We start from the raw sequence: 20,892 nt of genomic DNA on the forward strand, positions 1-20,892 counted from the left end.
CTTTTTATTACTAACCAGCTTCTCCAGCAAGTTAATTCTCGATTTTTCTGAGTTGAGACTGGATCTAGCTGGAATTAAATTTCGATTAGCATATTTTAGGCGCCTTTTGAGTGTTAATATTATCTTTTCGGCATCATAAAGTACACTCTAATGATCCAAATTTTTATGAACATTAGACCGACCTTTTAATTTCCAATTCGCTGCTGCACTCCTGTCTTCAATCTTCTTTATTCTTTTCCTGATGGTGTCTAACTTATTTTTCCTGATGAGAATTTCACGGAACTTAATCTCACTTGAAAGGTATTTCGGCAAATTAGCGAAAATGTGAAACACTGTTCCTGGACGTAATTTCCATCTCACACGAGAGATATCCACTTGTTCACCATTTTGCTATCAAATCATCAGAGAAATGTACATGACAAATTCTGCTATTACGCGTTTACTCAGAATCCTTCCGTGAAATACCTCTGACTCATTTATCAAATTGATTTCTATCCTTCGGTGGTGAAAAAAATCGCATATCATCAACTACTCTATCATAGCCTGACTTACAGCCAGGCAGATAACAGTACGGCATGCTGAACTATTAAATTAATCAAGCCACGTAAGATACATGCTTGAAGTACACAACACACAATGAACTGAGTTTAGGAACTGAAAGCAAAGAAAATTCAACTTATTCACTGAAATATTTCGGACAGTAACGTCTCCTGCAATTTTCTATACCTGGGTTGCCGGAACTGCTGGAGCATTTGTTAGATATAATACAGTGACTCTATATGGGTCACTATATGACATATAGAGTCACTGTAAGATATAATCGCTTGCACTGCTTGCAGTGGCGCAACCACAAACTACCATGCTATAATGGCTGAGTCCTCACACTTGATCTTATATTCGTCATGGTACAAATGATAAGCCTATTATTAACTTCGCCCAAAAAAAAAGCTCGTTCGAAACTGAGTTGACTGATTCTTACTACACAAACTTCTCATTGGTGTTACACATTGTTGTCGAATAAATGTGTGATAAAAGTTACATTTTTTGCACAATTTGTGCAAAATACGATCTTGGGTGCACTACACATCAAGAAAGTATCATTTTAAACTAAAATATGATACTCTGATATTAATTTTTATTGCTGTAATTATTTTTGAACAATTTGGTGCGGGTCTTTGCTAAGGAGTGTGTCGCGGTGTTGACAGAGACGGCAAAGGCGAGCATTGTTTACAGCTGTGCTGTGTTACACTCATTACAATAAACTGCTGCTAGATGCAACGAAGTGGCAATTTCTCTACATACAAATTGTAAAAAAAAAAACTACTTCGACTGATTCTACTAAACTGTCCAGATCCTTTCCGTGTAGAGTGACATTAGGCTAGATATCATTTTAATTTTTTTGCGATGAGTCTGCGGGACCCCTTAAAGGTCCGAGCCCGCCTGTTGCAGGCCCTGCAGGCCCTAACGTTAGGCCCCTGTCCCAAGCATTTCTCCTCTGGTGTAAGCATTGCTACATCATACATTCAACCTACATCTCGTTAGAACAGCTTAAACCTGAAAGAATTATTTCTCCGTTTATCTTTGTTAGAATTTTTCGAGCTGCTCAGTTTCAATCCAGTTTCCTCCAGTTATACTATCATCTCCCTTTATTCTATCATATATCACATCATTCACTTCATCTCACTAACTCCTCTGATGATGAGATTGACGTCAGGACGGGCATCCGCTCGTAAAAACTCGCTACGAAGATTCATCACACTTCATACCCGACCCCGTAGGGAAACAGGAGAAGGGTTGGGCATACATACTATCCTTGATTGTTTTCAACCACCTTAGTCTGAGTCTCCGTCTTGCCCTCTCTCCTATCTGGATCTCCATTATTCGCTTCGGCGTCCTTCCCTCTTTAATCTTCTTTAACATGTCCAAACCATCTAAGTATACCCCTCTCCATTCTGTCGTCAGAACTTAGTGTCGAGCTCATAAAATATTATGCTACAGGATGAATTATGTAAACATTAGACACAGTAGAAAAATAAATAAACTAGCAGAACGTACCCTTCGTTGACGTGCCGATGGTTGACGATGTCACCAACTTTTGTTTCTACTCATCGTTAAATAGTTAATTGTCATTTTTGCTCCGGAGCTTGTGGTTTGAAATGAAAAGCATAATTTCTTGGAGGACCATTACAAAGAAAATGTGTATGACTATTTTTTTGTAAAAATTGAACTTTAAGTCCCATACTTGGTTTTATTTTGTGATAGGACTAACCACTTGCCCATTATTTTGGTTTCTTTGGTGGATAAAATATAGCAAAGTAAGTAAATTCGTTCGTATAAATGGGCACTATCTCTGGAACGCGTGCTTTAAGGTTTTAGCGGAAGGTGTACAGAAGAGGTGTGCATCGACCGTGACAAACAGGAAGTTATATATAGCAGCAAGTTTGATTCCTACATTAAAATTTTCATGGCTAGAAGGAGAGAAGGAAGAAGCAATTTTCCTTCTGAAACAGGAAGCATTTCCCACATATGAAATGCCCGGTCTGATGGGGCAACATGTGGTTAAGTAGAAACGGGAGAAAAATAAATGAAGAAGATAATTTTTCAGTTCTACTACAGCAGAACTAGTAGTTTCATCAGTGCTGAGTGTGGTATTTTCTTACCTCTCCAGTACTTCCAAGTACATCAAGCTTATCCTACAATATCCATCACTGCTGGAGATATTCTTGAACTGAACGGAGGTATTCCTTCAAGTGCCCCTGAAGACTGTATTTTCAGAAAATGCGAAGGTGTACTTTCTCTCAAGAGGTCGAAGCTTAGCGATGAAAGTTTCATGAACCAATTATTTTGTAAAGTAAATGTGAAATTATTTGTTGTACTGAAAAATGAAATGAAATGTCGTATGGCATTTAGTGCCACGATATCCCAGGACGGGTTCGGCTCGCCAGATGCAGGTCTTTCTATTTGACTCCCGTAGGCGACCTGCGCGTCGTGATGAGGATGAAATGATGATGCAGACAACACATACACCCACCCCCCGTGCCATTGGAATTAACCAATTAAGGTTAAAATCCACGACCCGGCCGGGAATCGAACCCAGGACCCTCTGAACCGAAGGCCAGTACGCTGACCGTTCAGCCAACGAGTCGGACATTTGTAGTACTAAAAGTCTCTAACTAAGATACACATTATGGGAAAACAACATTCTGAAAGCTCCTGGATAACGTGTTTAATGGTCATGCGGTTAGGGGCGGACAGCCCTGAGCTTGCATTCGGGAGATAGTGGGTTTGAGCCCCACTGTCGGCAGCCCTGAAAATGGTTTTCCGTAGTTTCCCATTTTCACACCAGACAAATTGTGGGGCTGTACCTCAAGGCCACGGCCGTTTCCTTCCTACTCCTGGCCCTTTCCTATCCCATCGTCGCCATAAGATCTACAGTATCTGTGTCGGCGCGACGTAAAACAAATTGTAAAAAAAAAAAGTTTTGTCTCAATGATGATAGCCACTAAATGTCTCCAAAGAAAAAATCCTGCAAAATTAAGTCATATTTTTCCTTAGGATCTTTGGTACTACTTCAGTACCATACGAAAAAAAAAGAGTATGTTATTTTCTTAAGACTGGAGTTTTGCGAACATGAAGTTGTGGAGGAAGTAAATGATTTAGCCATTGCAGTGTTGCCTGATGATGCCGCTATTCTGGCCAGATGCTGTAAAGAGGGAAAGCATTCTACTGCTTTTAACCGACGCAGGCCCTCAAATGACCAAAGCAGGGAAAGGACTATATTGCTTTACTCCAAAATTGTCATTATTACACGCCCCGCGCATGGTTTTCATGCAGTGATAAAAGAGGTTCGAAGCAACTACCCCGACATGAAAAATCCACAGCGTGTTTCCAGTCATTCGACCGGGTCCGGAATAGAATGAATAAAGCCCCCATCTAGCGGCGAGGATAGGAATTGTGCCAACTGCTGAAGCCTGTCGCACTCCTCTGGGGCCATACTTAATGAATGAAAGATGAAATGGACAGTGTTGCTGGAATGAAAGATGACAAGGAAAACCGGAGTACTCGGAGAAAAACCTGTCCCGCCTCCGCTTTGTCTAGCACAAATCTCACATTGAGTGACCGGGATTTGAACCACGGTACCAGCGGTGAAAGACCGGCTGGCTGCCGCCTGATCCACGGAGGCTCTAACTGCCCCGAGATAGGCAGTCTAATTTCTAACGGGAAGAAAATGTTCGTGGAAACGTCTGTCTTGAGTACAGAAGATGAAAGGAACTTCCCCTGCTCTCTCTCTCTCTCTCTCTAGCCTTACTCGCTTGGGGACGTGGCTCGGTGCTACACAATATTATTGCAGTCATTACTATTCTTTCGCGAGGAGGGGGAGGGGGTGGCGGCGTGATTAGCTCAGTGGCTTAGCTGCTGGCTTCCCACCCGGAAGGCTGAGGCTCGAATCCCGGTCGATTCTGGGTCGAGATTTTCATCTCAAGAATCACGTGACGCCAGGAAGGGCATCCGGTCTTAAACCCCGGCCAAAACCAAAAATAAGCCTTGGTGGCTCCAACGACCCCAGAAATAATTGGGATAAGCTGAACAAAGTTGTTTTTAATTACTATTCTTCTGCAGGGGTAATGATCTTTCTGATGAGTCATGTATTAAGATTGTGCAAGATTTCAGTTCTTCCAAGAGACTCGGTATACATAACATCAAGCTTTGGCACACTATCTACCAATGGACTTCAGACTGCAGGGCTTCGCAAAACAAGTGACATTCTTTGTGAACACGGAGCATAATGAGGGTTTTGAACCAAAATTTCCCCCGGATAAAATTGATTCAAATTTGCTCCATGGCATCGTGTTATGTCGAGCGCAGTTTCTTCTGGCATAAAAACCTCCGAATTTGCCAACTTAAAAATGCACGCGATTATCCAGTGTAATTTCACTGACGGTGGGAACTAATGCAGGTACGGATATTTCATTCTCATTTTTATAATGTTTTTAATTAGCTTTACGTCGCACCGACACAGATAGGTCTTATGACGATGATGGGACAGGAAAGGACTAGGAGTGGAAAGGAAACGGTGTGGCCTTAATTAAGGTACAGCCCCAGCATTTGCCTGGTGTGAAAATGGGAAACTACGGAAAATCATTTTCAGGGTTGCCGACTGTGGGGTTCGAACCCACTATCTCACGAATGCAAGCTCACAGCTGCGCGCCCCTAACCGCACGGACAATTCACTCGGTCATTTTTATAAATCATTTGTTGATTAGACACTAGCCAAGTACTTCGTCACTGATAGTTTTATATATATACTTCAGGGTAAATTACTTGCTATAGCTAAACGCGAAGTGGAACAAATAACTTTTCTGATAGATGATAGAAATAATGTGTAACCGGTAATGATGTAATTTTAGTTATACGTGAATTATTTAGTTATTTACCTTATTAATTACTTAGTTATTTATTTATTTAGTTAGTTATACGTGAATTAATTAAACTCTAAGATTACATTTTATACATACATTAATCTTTAGCTCGTATTTTTGTCTTTCTGGGTCATATGTGAATGCTTTACATGTCATATATGCTCGCATATATTTTAGGTTATTAAAATCCGCCCCTAGTTATAAATATTAAGTACCTTGTTCAAAATTCCTGCACCGATCGACCGATCACTCGCCAACTTATATATTTATTAAAGCTTCCTGCTCTCCAGTTTCTTAGCTAAGTTCGAAATTGTTTCAGATGGGTGGTGCATGTCAACTATATTCCCTCAGAAGTCCCCAACACTGAAAGAATTAGTCACTCAGTACCTACCACAACAAATATGCGCTCTTCAATCGAATACACTGTCGTCCTACTTGCTTGGTTTACATCATCCGACGACAAACACTTCGATCTAGAAAAGATATAGTGGGAGTGGGGGAAAGACGACGTTGAATCAAGTACCTACTGTATTTCGAATACTTCTTCATGAAATGAAGAACCGTCCCGTTAGAGTTACACAAATATTTTACATATTTAAAGTGCACATAATGTTCAGTCCCCAGTTAATTACCCTGCACCAAAATCGAACTATGGGTAAAGAGTAGCTTACCAGAGAATTGGCAATTGGGAGCGTTTTTTAAAACAATCTGCTTTACGACGCATCGGCACAGGGATAGGAAAGGAAAGGGCTAGAGGTGTGAAGGAAGCGGCCGTAGCCTTAATTAAGGTACAGCCTCATTTTCCTAGTGTGAAAATTGGAAACCGCGGGAAACCATTTTCAGGGCTGCCGGCAGCGGGGTTCGAACCCATTATCTCCCGAATGCTAGTTCACAGCTGCGCGCCCCTAACCTGACGGCCAACTCGCTCGGTAATGTAAAGAACTGTGCAGCTTATTCGATTACAGAGAAGTGGAAGATTCTGAGATTGGTAGGTGGCTAAAATAATTCTGTTAGCATATATCCCTTCGGTCTATCGGGAAGTATCCGATGCATTTGCTGACAATATCGGTTGCTTTCACAACTACCATAGCATTCCTAGATTATGTTCAGAAACATATGTGGAAGAGGACTCACTCTTTCTACCATATTTGTGGGCTGCTGAACTTCCGATGACGCACGTATCCATCTTTCTACCATGTTTGTGGGCTGCTAAACTTCCGACGATCCACGTACAATGAATGGCGCAGAATCAATTTTACCATGTGTATTCATATACATATATAGTGTGACGGGTATGTTGAAATGTTCCAAATTATGTCATCCACAATATTAACCTCAGTTAAGAGAGGGAAATGTAATATTATAGGAAATTAAACCAGAGAAAAAAATAAGTAAATTAATTTCTGTTGACTGGAATATGCGGAAGCAAAAGCATCTCGTCTACAGTATATCAAATGTGATGGCATGATTGAGCAAGTGTATTCTTGAAATGTTGTTTCACTTCTGGTGTGGGGTACTGTAATGTCGTCTTGTAGTCGTAATACTGAAAGATGCGTTCTGAGAGTTCTTACAGGGAGATCAGTTTACTGCCTGCAGGGAGTAGGGTGTATGGTTGCCATGGATACGTGGGCGGACCCATTGCGATTGCCATGTAGATAAGCCTGCTGACCGGCTCGTGTTGCTTGGAGTTGTCAAACGTCTTACTTCTGAGTTACGTACAGCAGAACGCAGCGGTTTGAACGAACGAACGAACAAGTGAGGCGGAAGTGAAGGGAAGAAGAAAGGAGTGCAGGAATGTGGCAACACCGTGAATGGCACCTGCAATGCTCCTCCCTACAACCACGAACCTACTACGCTGGCGTAGCAGGGGGGGAGGTGATACCTCTACGTGGCGCGTCCCAGGTGGCGGATAGGGGGTTCCTAACCGGCTTGCCGGCGGACTTCAGGGAAATAAAATACATCTCGCGGACCAAACTCATAACCCACTGTGGGTGGGGTACTCAGACGAAGCATACACCCACGGTATCCCCTGCCTGTCGTAAGAGGCGACTAAAAGGGGCGACCAAGGGATGATCGAATTAGAACCAGGAGACTACTTGTAATTATTACCATCACGCAGGGAACAACATGGGTCGCTTTTACTTGTGCGTAGTACCACTATATTAGGTAGAAAATATGTTTGTGATTAGTAGCGACAGTGTGTGGCTCAGGATGCATTTTAGAGTACCTGTGATTCGTACCCCTATATGAGCGACACCATGGTTCTTCCTTGCCTGTGCTTAGTACCCACTATGTGAGTTACACCACGGGATAGTGCGAGTCCCTGTGGTTAGTACACGTATGTGATGAGCGCCATAGGTTTGCGTTACCTGTAAATGGCGTCGCAATATGCGAAACACCATAGGTCTGTATTACATGTGCGAATTTCATTACCTGTGCATGGTACCATACTGTGTGGAATAAGGCGAGTCTACGCTTCTTTTGATTAGTACCGTAACATGACACATAGCATGGTTCTATTTTCCTAGCGATAAGTGCCATTATGAGGGACCGATGACTTGGATTTTGGACTCCTTTAGACTACAAGCATCATCGATTCAGTATTATGCTATAGAAGCAGTCCCTTGGTCAGTAATACTATTGTTTTACGCCAGTTTCTGTGAATGTGAGGCATTGCGGGTCGGAACCACTGATTGTTTTAACTTCATGTCCATACATTCATTCATTCTTCGTCCTCGCGTTTTCGAATTCTGGTCATTGGAGGATTATGGATGTTTTAATTGTCATAACATTTCGTCTCATTTCGTACCATTAGGGGACGATGACCTAGATGATACGCCCCTTTACACAACAAGCATCATCACCACCTCCCTCCAACCCTCTCTCTCAAAATGCTTCTTTTAATATTACGGGTTCATGATCCATGGGCAACGGCTGAGTCGCCAAATTATTGGTTCTGAGAGCCGGGATACCATTTGGTATGGGATAGGACTGGGCATATCGGAAATATTCTGAGTCATGGCCCTCCTCCTGCTCAGACGACTAGGACTACACAATCCGCCGATGGTACTAACCCGTTAGAGAAGGGATCCTTTCTGGGACTACGTGTAAGTAGGGTAGAATACTCCTTCACATAATTTTTACCGAACATGCTCAGGACGTTTTAAACAAACCTCGTACTATGGGAGTTAACGGAGTGCCAATTTCATTTGACTGGCGAGGGATTTCTTGGAAACAACTTGGTGAACGAAATGGAATTCGATGGGGAACTCTCAATATTAATGGGGCTTATGGAAGAAAGAAAGTAGAACTGCTGAGTTAGCAAAGAGGATGCGTCTGGATGTGTTAGGAGTTAATGGCATTCGGGTAAGGGGTTATAACGAGGAAGTGATTGATGATAAAGCATTCTTAACAGGTGTTAAAAGGGAAAGGGAAAGTGTGGGTTGCACGCAACATAGTTTGTCTTAGGCACGTAAATGAGCGAATGATGTAGATAGATTTATCTATTGGAGGAATTAGGACGAGAATTTTCTTTGTGTTTTCACCATGTGAGGGTTGTAAATAGAACTGAAGGATGTGGGGTGGTGATCGATAAATGTGGGAAAGATATGGAAGCTAATAAGAATGGGAAGCGTTTATTGGCTTTTGTGCTAGTATGGGATTAGCAGTTACAAATACATTCTTTGAAATGTTTCAATACGGAAAATCTGTTAGGGATGTGTGGGTATTCTAGGGATTTTTTGGTGATACAGACTACTACGTGATCTGTAAGACTAGGATAGAGAAAGTGAAATCTGTCCGCAGACGAATAAGGGTAGAAAATCTCCATGACGAGAAAATTAGATGGAAGTACATGGGTATGATTAGTGACAGATTCCAAACAAGCATGTTAGGATATAAAAAAAATGAATGGGCTGCATACTGGGATGCTGTAGTAGAAACGGCAAGGGAGTACCTAAGGACAGCTGTGTGTAAAGATGGGAAAAAGCAAAACATCTTGGTGGAATGATAAAGTAGGAACAGCTTGTAAACGTAAAAAGGCGTTTCAGAAATTGCTCCTAACTCTTACTGATGCAGACAGAGAATTGTACGTGAATGGAAGAAACAGAGCGAAACAAATAATTGTTGAATCCAAGAAAAGTCATAGGTAGATTGTTAATAACCTGGGAAGGCTAGGTAAAGCAACAGGGGAAATTTTTCGGGACAGTAATAAATATAGAAAGAGAGGGAAAACGTGAATGAATAGTGCTTTGGGTAAGTCAGGTGAAGTCATATCTGATTCCAGAGAACCACTGGACAGGAGGAAGGGATATTTTGAAGATCTTCTGAACGTAAAAGGAAATCTTTCTGGTGAGGTCGCAAACAACCGAGTTCATGAGGAGATGGACAATGGTGTTGGGGAAATAACGCTTGAGGATGCGGAAAGAATGGTAAATAAATTCCATTGTCTTAAAACAGCAGAAATAGGTGCAATTAAACATGACATCGTGAAATATAGTGGTAGGAAAAGGATGAAATGGTTTCATAGAGTAATAAGATTAGCGTGAAATGTTAGTAAGGTACCTTCTGATTGGACGAAATCAGTAATTGCAACTATCTGTTAAGCAAGGGAACAGGAATAATTGCAAAATTTATCGAGGTATTCCATTGATCTGTATACGAGACAAGGTGTTCACTGACATTTTTGAAGGGAGGTGTGATCAGTGGTTGAGAGCATATTGCATGGTTTCAGACCACGGGGGCTGTCAGGATCATATTTTCGGTATGCGCCATTAAATTGAAAAATGATACGACGGGAATGAACAGTTTGTTTCGTAGATCTAAAGAAGGCTTATGACAGAGTACCGAGAGAAAAGGTGTTAGCTGTTTCGGGGGATTGTGGGATTAAGGGTACATTATTAAAAGTAATAGAAGGCATGTATTTTGACAACTGGGCTGCAGTGAGAATTGATAGTAGAATGAGTTCTTTGTTCAAGGTTCTTACAGGGTTTAGACAAGGCAGTAATCTTTCACCTTTGTTGTTGTCCGCGTCCGTAGCGTAACGGTTAGCACTATTAGCTGCCGTCCTCGGTGGCCCGGGTTTGATTCCCGGTAGGAGGGCTGGAATGTTGTTAAAATGGTACGTGCAACTCACCTCCATTAGGGGTGTACCTGAAAAGAGCTGCACCACCTCAGTAGATCACAGAGGGCAGAAAACAGACTGTGAAACAATGGTTCATGATATCCACACAAAACCTCTGTCCCAAAGGGCTGAATGACCATATCCCAGCTGTTAACGCACAGTAATTTTACAAAACAATACTTAATGGTGTTGCTCGTTGATTTTCATTTATTAAGAAGAGCATTGTTGTCCAAATTAATGCTGCCAGCAGTGGCTCAACGAAAAAAGATCTCAGATTGCAGATAACTATAAATTCAGGTTTAAAGTCATTTAATTGCCTCCTATTCTAAGTTTTTAATATCCATTTGAATGTTAACGTCTATACCTTCTATCGTTAACTTCTTCAGGTAAATGAGGAAAGCTTGACAATTATTAGGAAAATGTTGAAGTGCAATATAGGATAGTATTCATCACTCGGTGAAACCTTTTGACCAAGTAAATCTTGAACTTCCGAGTCCTAATGGTAAGATTGTTTTCAGTTTCGTTGATTTAAATGCTTGAGGGCCACTTTCGCAAGATGAGTTAATTCTTTTTCAGGTATTTCGTGTGCCAGAAACAGCCACAGTTTTGCTAAGGTATGTGTTCTGGTTGGTTTTGGGTCATGTTATTTTTGTAGTTGTAGAGTTCATATTTGTAGCTGTGTAGCTTCATTTATTGATTCAAACTCCTCTGTTTACGTGTTTTGTTCGTTAGTTTGCTGTAAATAGAAAAACAGAGAATCTTTAAATTATTGGTAATCTGATATATTTGTGTAGCTTGCTACAAGGTCAGATCAAAACTTTCCTATAATAGTTCCGTAGTATGTTAACTGATAGTAGTACAGGGTTGCGCTAGCAGCTATAGTGATCTTCGATCTAGATAATGCATTGTGCCAAGAGACATCACTGTATTAATATAGGAAATTGTGTCCGGCTCTATGGCTAAATGGTTAGCGTGCTGGCCTTTGCTCACTGGGGTCCCGTGTTCGATTCCCGGCAGGGTAGGAAATTTTAAGCATCATTGGTTAATTTTAATGGCAGAGGGGCGGGGTGTATATGTCGTCTTCATCATTTCAGCTTCATCACGATGCGCAGGTCGCCTAAGGGAGTCAAATCAAAAGACCTTCAGCTGGCGAGCCGAACATGTCCTCGGACACTCCCGGCATAAAAGCCAAACGCCATTTCTTTTTCATTTTATAGGAAGTTATAGTGTTTTTGTGAATACGTGTGTGTGGTAGTCTGCGATTACATCATGGACATAAAGTTGGAACAACGAGCCAACGTGAAATTATGCGTTAAATTGAGCAAATCGGCCAAAGAGACTTGGGATATACTGTACACTTGCTCCAAAAGTATTGGCATACCCTATGTTTCCCCAAAATATGTGTATACAGGAAGCTTGAAAGAAAATAACATGTGTAGCCCTTAATATAATGTACAACCAAACTAAAATGCACTGCCATCACAACAATAACACAAAAGAAGTATGTAGTTTCGCAAGGACATCCACTTTAACACTGCAAAACAAGTATTGGAACAGTATACTATTAAACACTGTAGGTGTTCGTGTGTACGTTTCAGTATCGTGTATACAAGTCATTAGCACGAATAACAGCCTCCAGACGTTTCGGCATTGCATGCACCAAATTCCTCGTCGTTTCAGGTGCAATTGCCGACCATCCATCTTGTAGAACCCTCTTCAGTTATTTTTTACCAGACGGGCGGCACTTGACCTTTTCTCTTCCAAGATGATTCCTCAAATGCTCCATGGGATTCAAATCGGGGCTCTGTGGTGGAGTAAAAAGTCGTCAGGGGGCATTATACAGTAACCACTGTCGAATTTTTAAAGCAGCAGTGTGTTTGGGGTCGTTATCCTGTTGGACATGGAAGACCCCATCCAGGCTGAGCATGTGTACATTGTTGGATAAATTATCACACCAGTAATTTTTTTGTACTGACCCATATGTCCTTCAATAAAGGCCAGTTTTCCAACTCCCGAGGATGCTATGCACCCCCAAACCATAACATGTCCACCACCATTCTTTACTCTGTTGGCCTGTGTGTTGTTGGTGTAATTCGGTGTTAGGTTTTCGCCATACTTTCTTTCGTCCGTCAGAACAAAACAGGTTGAACTTCGACTCGTCTGAGAATATTACAGTGTCCCAGAATTCCAGCGGTTTTCCACAATATTCCTTGGCAAACGCAAGGCGTTTCTTCCTATTTGCCTCCGACGTATATGGTTTCTTTCGTGGGGATCTGCCATGTATAGTGAATCAAAATGAAACTCATACACTAGAGGAAAGCTTGTTTATTTGGATTCAACAAAAAAGTATAAATATTACTTTATTTTAGTCTTGGTTCTGTTTTAATAAATACATATTTCTCTACTAAGGTACAAAGTAAATCGACTCCTATTTCTTATACTTACAAAGAAAATTGATACATTATTCTTAAACATGCATGAAACAGGTCAAAGTAAAACTCATACACCTTCAAGTAGTTCTTGGACGATCTCTAATAACATAATGTTTTTAACAGTCAATACTTTGTAGGATACACTTTAGCACTTTTCAGGGCTCTTAAACGGTTACGCAGAGATTGTACCAACTTTTCGCGATAAGATGGATTTATTTTCTTCCATTTTCACATCAAGCCATTTTAAGATCATCTTTGTTCGGAATCTGGTGTTTTCTTATCGCTACTTCCAAGCAATGTCAGATTTTCTATCACATTTAAGGCTGGTGACTGTCGAGGTGTCCCGAGTACTTTTGGGCAATTATACAGCAGCCATATCCGTACTTTGAGCTTTGTGCTTTGGATCGTTATCTTGGTAGTACTTAAATCGATCAAGTATTCCAAGCTGTTGAGCGCTAGGTCGTAAATATTCTTTCAGTATATTTAGATACACATGTTGATCCATGGTTCCATCAATAAAAGTCATCTCTCTTGGTCCACTAGCTGACATGCACCCCCAGACAGTTACACTACCTCCACCATGTTTGACACTTGGACGTAGATTGCTAGGTTTCAACTCATTTGGTTTCCTCCAGACATAAATCTTTCCATCTGATCCGAAGGGATTGTATTTGCTTTCATATGCAAACATAACGGTCTTCCAATAGTCAAAATATTTTTCTATATATTCGTTAACGAAGCTCGACCTTTTCTTCCTATTAATCTGGCTAACAAATGTGTTTTTCCTAGCTATCCGCCCATGCCTTTTACTTTTCCTTAGGATAAGTCGAATAGTTTCTGGGTGTGCTCTCTTGTTGGTATATTCCTCAGCCATCACAGCCAGTTTCGGAGCACTAATCGCTGGATTTTTCTTCAATTGTCTTACTATCCAACATTCCTCCCTGAGGTTGAAAAATTTTCTCCCACTCACTTCGTTTTTATTTTCAATGATGCGTGTACTTTTATATCTATTTATAACGCACTGTACAGTTGCATGACCCCTGTTTACAAGTTTAAAATTTATCGGAGTGATTTTCTTCTCTTATAGTGAAAAATCATCAGTTATCTTTCCTTCAAAGATTGTCCTCTTTAACGCCCCATGATAGCACCGAAACTTGTCTGTACTTCACAACTCAACACAATAAACTGAATGTTTTAAAATAAACACAATAAACACAAACATACAGCATTTGTACTGCCCTCTTATCTGCCATGTAGGACTGTATGAGTTTCATTTTGACGTGCCCCAGCAACATCTAGACAAAGAATCTCTTACATCTGTTCCTAACTAACCTGTGCTGACTCAATAATTTAAGAAATACCTTTATTGTTCCAAACATAATATGCGAACATAAATTATTGTCCACATTTCTGTTCACACACACACACACACACACACACACACACACACACACACACCAGTTACAGTGGTGTATGAGTTTCACTTTGACTCGCTGTATATTGGCGTTATGCAAGACATTCCGTACTGTCAGTCCATTTACCGTCTTGTTAGATGTTGTGGCGACGTCCGCAGCTAACGAGGCAGCACTTCTTGTCGAGTTTTTTTTTTGGACTAAAAGTACGATGTGCCGTCTCTCTCGTTGTGTGAGTATTCGTGGGCGACCCGATCTGGCTTTGTTTCTGTAGATCCATGCTCCTTATATTTGTGTATAATAGATCGCACAGTGAAGAAGCTGATACTAAGCATTCTACCGATCTCTCTGTAACTTCTGCCTTGTTAGTGCAGTAACACAATGTTCTCTCGAACGGCCCATGTTGACATGTTAGTTCCATGTTGACAGTACTGAGCACCACCACATCTACCGTCAAACAGACTGGTAAACAATCCTTACTGACGATACAGAAACATGACCTTGTGTTCCATGCTGTTTACACCACCGAGGGGTACGAGTGCTCCACTGTGCCAATAATTATTTAGCGGTTCTAATACTATATTTTCGTTTCGAAATCGCTCGTTGCTCGTGTCCCTGCATAATGTCGTACGTAATATTGTGTATCTATCGTATCTCTGTCTGCGTGTACATCTTGCATGTTACATTGTCGTTCATTGCTCCCAATAGTACAACAACATGGGGTGTGCCAATACTTTTTGTAGTAAGTGTACTTCGGCAAGCATACGTTAATGAGGAAATGCGTCGTACGCAGTGTTTCGACTGGCGCATGCACTTCACAGGCAGAACAACTCTTGAAAACGAGGAGCGATCTGGTAAACCTTCTACGAACATCACTCCCCGAAAATGTGGAACGAATTTGGGAACTTGTGCTTGAGGATCGTCGCAGGATAATCTACGACATTGTGGACATTGTTCATCTCATACGGGTCAGTGCAGTAATTCTCGGAATTGAACATGCGGCGTGTCACTTACAAGATAGCCCCAATTGCTGACCCCTGAGCAGTAGGGACGTCGCGTCGCAGTATGGTACGATCTCCATGAGCATGTCGGGAATGATCCGTCGTCATCGGTGACGAGATTTGAGTCTATGGGTACGTTCCTGAGACAAAACTCAACTCAGTGTGTCTGAGGCTGATGTGCCCAGTATAACGCAAACAATCGCATTGGCTCATCGTTCCACCTTCTTTTCCAGATTGTAATCGCAGGTTCCCCGCTCCCCCCCCCCCCCCTACACACACTTGTTTACCAAAACACCGTTCTAGCAACTCCCAGTGTTAACGCTGCGATGTCCCTCTGACACACTGCTATATCGACGCTGAAAGGTCACTATAGCTGCTAGCGCAATCCTGTGCCGCTGTTTTTGGTGCACTTTTAGAACTAGTCCGGGGGCCTTTTGATCTGACCTTGTTTATGATAGGCCAAAATTTTTTCACAGCAAGAATATAATTATCAACCATTTTCTCAAATGGAACTGTATACAGAAAACTATTTTCTCAAATCGAACTGTATACCGGATGTTAAGGAAAGTTATACCGGAAACGTGAACTATATTTGCTACAATATTGTCCAGCTGTCTACGGCCTGTTGTTGTCCAGAAGGACAAAAGTGAATGTTTTCGGTTTCGTTTTACGTTGCACGCGTGGGAGTGTTTGTTAACGCACATAGTGCCTACTCGTTGCACACGGGTAACCATCAAGCGACCATGGTACTGATGTCTACGTATAGGAGACAAAGTGACCTTCGTTCTGGTATATTGTGTTTATCACAACAGGTCGCTTGTCTGGCTCCTTGACTGGTCAGTGTACTGGCCTTCGGTGCGGGGAGCCATGGATTCGATTTCTGGCCGGATCGGGGAATTTAAACACTGTCTGGTTAATTTCTCTGGCTAGGGGGCTGGGTTTTTGTTTTCGTCTGAAATGTGTAAATTCATTTCATCGTGCCAGTTCACAATTAAAAATTTAAAATATATGTGTAGGAAATATATAAAATGACTTACATTAACAAGTCAATCAAAAATACTGTTACCGGGCGAGTTGGCCGTGCGGTTAGGGGCGCGCAGCTGTGAGCTTGCATCCGGGAGATAGTGGGGTCGAACCCCACTGTCAGCAGTCCTGAAAATGGTTTTTCGTGTTTTCCCATTTTCACACCAGGCAAATTCTGGGGCTGTACTTTAATGAAGGCCACGACCGCTTCCTTCCCATTCCTAGGACTTTCCTATCCCATCGTCGCCATAAGACCTATCTGTGTCGGTGCGACGTAAAGCAAAAAAGCAAAGAAAGAATGTTTGAGGCTGGCCGTAGGGTTGAACAAAACCAAAAGCCAGATATTTAAAAAAATACAATAAAACAGGTTGCTTTCCCTTGTACTGCGGCGCGTTTTCATACCTATTGCATTACTTCTCATAAGTGTTTTCCAACGTACCGTCACGGTACGTACAGAATATCCGAAAAATGAACATTATTTTCACGTATGCCTTGTAAATGTCGTTCACTGCTATCCCGTATTATCGCGGTGCAACATGCCTTTTCACCCCGCATATACAGGGTTATTCACGTAAGATGTTACACGGAAATAACGTCTAAACCATTAAAGATACCGGTATTCTGTTTTCATATTCGTAAATGATGCCCTGAGGCTTGTACAGTAATGTGTTACGTATTCTCATGGGGTGATTAATGACCTAGATATTGATACTAACTCCATATTTTTAAATGGGACGGCACAAATTCATACAGCTGGCCTAAAGGTTCAACTGCGTACAAGTTAAAATATGTAAGCATTTTCAAAATCGGACAGTTGCTTTTTGGGATATCAGTAAGAACGGCATGCGCGGTTTTGCATGCCGCATCAGACAGCATGCAGTCGGGCAAGGACATATTGACGCGCAAGCAGTTTCCTGGGTGTGATTCCAGCCACAGAATGGATACCGGGCATGTAAGCAAATCGTACACATGTGATGGGTTCGCAAAGTGTGCATGGCAGGCGAACTCATGGCAGGACTGGGAGGGTTGATGTTTTTAAAAGGAATAAAATATTTACTTTGACTTCAAAGGAACATAACGAAAGTTATAATTGTCACTGGTTTGAGTGTACAGTACATACTACTGTATGAATTGAGAAATAAACAGAACATAGGACACCTGAAGAGCTCCTTATAGAAAAGCAAATGAACAATGTCCGAGGTAGACTTTACTGGAACTGTCCCTAAGGGCGTGGGCTCGGGAACATAACGTCTCGTCAGTGTAATTGTTATGACCCTGACTTTCGTATTTAGAAACCATGTTGGCAGCGAGTTCGGTACTTTATGCGACCTGAAAGTGATTTTCATGGTGTCCCATGTTCAACACCAGGCAAATGCCGGATTGGTACCTTTGAGATAGGCCACGGCCACGTCCTATCCAAATCCTTCTCATCGCTAAACTGAGCGCAACCTGTTACACATGGATTTCAGAACAAAACATAAAGAAACTTTAATCTCCCTTCCCTTTGTGTGTTTACCAGTCGTACAATAACGTTGCAGACCCAGGGTATGTTACGGTGCATGACATTATGTTTACGATAGTTTACAGTACATGCCTGGTATCCGTTCTGTGGCTGGAATCAATGCCAGGAAACAGGTTGCGTGTCAATACGTCCTTGGCCGACCACACGCTGTCTGATGCAGCACGCAAAAGCTCAAATACGGTTTTCATTGATATCTCAAAGTAACTGTCCGATTTTGAAAATACTTAAATATTTGAACTTTTACGCACTTGAACCTTTAGGCCAGCTGTATGTATTTGTGTCGTTCCATTTAAAAATATGGAGTTAGTACCAATATCTCGGTTATTAATAAGCCCAATATTTTACAACCACTGGGTATCATTTACGAAAATGAAAACAGAATACGATATCCTTAATAGTGTAGACGTTATTTGCGTATCACATCTTAGGTGAATAACCCTGTATATATATATATATATATATATATATATATATATATATATATATATATATATATATATATATATATATATATAGAGAGAGAGAGAGAGAGAGAGATACAGAAATGGACAAAAGTATTCATACCCCAACCCATCCAAAACAAAATGCTTTATTGCTGGACCAATACTGATTACAGGTCAAAATTACAAAGCCAAGCGTATACCTTGTACAGCAGTGTACATTAAAAAGCACAAGATAAACTGGAAGTAAATAACAGTACATAACAAAGCAACAAATTCGTACTCCATGACACTACTTGTTTGGACATAAGTATTCATATCGTATCCCAGAAGAGTTCACAACTCAATGAAGAAACAGATATTACCAACTCGATCAGTAGCGCGTTTGTTTGCCTTTCCTGTATATTATTTCTTTTAACCTGCTGGGCATTGAGAACACCAGTTTCCGTGTTAGTTCAGATGAAATGTTCCCCCATTCTTGTTGTGGTAACTGTTTCAAGGGTGCTTTGCTTGTTATGTGGTGGTTTCTTAGTCTGGACTCCAATTCACTCCATAGATGCTCGATGGGGTTGGTATCCGGCGATTGAGGAGGTGTTTTTAATGTGTGCGGTGTGTTGTAGAGTACCCACAAACGAACAATTTCCGTCGTATGTTTGGGGTATTTGTCGTGTTGGAAGTAAAACTCGTTAGCAATCCCAAACTTTTCGGCGCTTTTGCGAACGTTTTCTTTCAGGATGTTCAATTATTGAAATCTGCCCATAGACCCCTCGATAAATACCAACGCCCCGACACCTGAAGCGGCCATTGAGCCCCACACCATAACCCCACCCCCGCCGTGCTTCACAGTGTTAACGAGGTTCTGCTCTTCGAGATCTGTGTTAAGGCGTCTCCACACTAAAATGCGTACATCACTTCGGAAAATATTAAATTAACTCTCATCTGTAAACACCACTGTCGACCAAAACGCATTATCTTTCGCCACATATTCTTTTGCAAATGATAGTCCCTTCCGTCGATTCACTTTCGTTATGTACGGTTTCTTTCTTGCGACCCTAGATCGATACCCAGCACGATTAAGGACCCTCCTTACTGTTTTTTGTGGCTCTGCATGATGGAAATATTCTGCCAGCTGCGATGCTGTTGCCGAAGATGTAGTGTGTGGTTTTTTAATTGTGGTTACTATGAACCTTTCTTCTCGTGTGGTACGATTTTTCTTGGTGGCGAAGGCGTAGAATAAGTCGTCTCTCTTCAACAGACGTTTCCTTAGTTTTCCTCGCCGTTGGACTGGTACCGTCTCTGACCAGCTGATCAGTCCATTCTGTCTGCATCTACTACACAACTAATGCCACGACACAACGCAGGTTTCTGTTTACTCGTTCAAACCCCATTTTTACACGTAAGGTATGAATACTTATGTCCAGACAAGCAGTGTCATGGAGTACACATTTGTTGCTTTGTTATGTACTGTTATTTACTTCCAGTTTATTTTGTGCTTTGTAATGACCACTGCTGTACAAGGTATACGTTTAGGTTTGTAATTTTTACCTGTACTCCGTATTGGTCCAGCAATAAAGCATTTTGTATTGGATGGGTAGGGGTATGAATACTTTTGTGCATGACTGTAGATAAATCAAGTTTTCTACGAATTCTTTGTTGTACAGACCTGACTGCAATTCATATCACTTTTAGAATACAACCTTACGTAAGCTTCTTCACGGTTGTTATTCGCTATGGATTCGGATAATTTAAAATTCGAAGGAAATGAACCAGGCGTTGAAATGAATGGTTGGCGTTGTGTAGTTTTAAGCAATATTGTATACGACACATTTACTTCTAACTCAGGGTGCTCACGCTAGGCATTCCGTCCTGCGGGCGCCCAGCACTGAAGTAGGCGGGCGGGCGGGCAGGCCTAGGTTGTGGCTACGTCACAGGCCGTGAAGTTTTGGCGAAGTTCTCCCAGTCACTCGCGATCACGGCTGCGAAACCCAAGTTTCAAATGGAGGTAGAAAATCATGAAAAAAAGAGGGCAGATATCCTCGTCATTTTCAATTTACATTGTAAGAAGTAAGTTATTTATATTCATTGCAGTTTATGTATTTTGGCCGGATACGATAAAGAGTTAGGCCTACGACCTCAAATATTTTTATAATGTACGTAACAAAGTACAATTTTCACTATTACATTTTAAGAGATGCTTTAGAAATAGTTCTATTATAATACGAATTTAAGGTAGATAAGCTGTGGCTTGTGGTGGTTTGGGTTTAAATCATGATAAACTCACCATCGATCCACTCGTGCTTACCGGGAATAAAATCAGTGAGGTTATTTATTTGAAGGCATACTGTACATCTATCTGGTAGATACATTTGCATTATTGTTGTGCTTTAATTTTGGGTAGTAAATATATAAGTCCTCACTCGGATGAAACTCCCACCGGACGCCTGTTAAATTTTAAATACTATTTTCAGAAATTCAGTGAACAGTGAAAGTCACACAACGCAACAACACTGCAAAATCACT

The 20,892-nt window shown here is 41.3% G+C and overlaps 1 protein-coding gene across 1 annotated transcript in view; it reads left to right on the forward strand.

Moving 5' to 3' along the window:
- Positions 1–20,892, forward strand: part of LOC136863268 (TRPL translocation defect protein 14) — a 476,558-nt gene that overhangs the window by 82,026 nt on the left and 373,640 nt on the right. The window contains exon 3 of the mRNA XM_067139653.2: positions 11,119–11,156. Coding sequence (XP_066995754.1) covers positions 11,119–11,156 — 38 coding nt within the window. The remainder of the gene's footprint in view (positions 1–11,118; positions 11,157–20,892) is intronic.

Source organism: Anabrus simplex, chromosome 2, assembly GCF_040414725.1.
Source record: "Anabrus simplex isolate iqAnaSimp1 chromosome 2, ASM4041472v1, whole genome shotgun sequence".
NCBI classification, from domain to species: domain Eukaryota; kingdom Metazoa; phylum Arthropoda; class Insecta; order Orthoptera; family Tettigoniidae; genus Anabrus; species Anabrus simplex.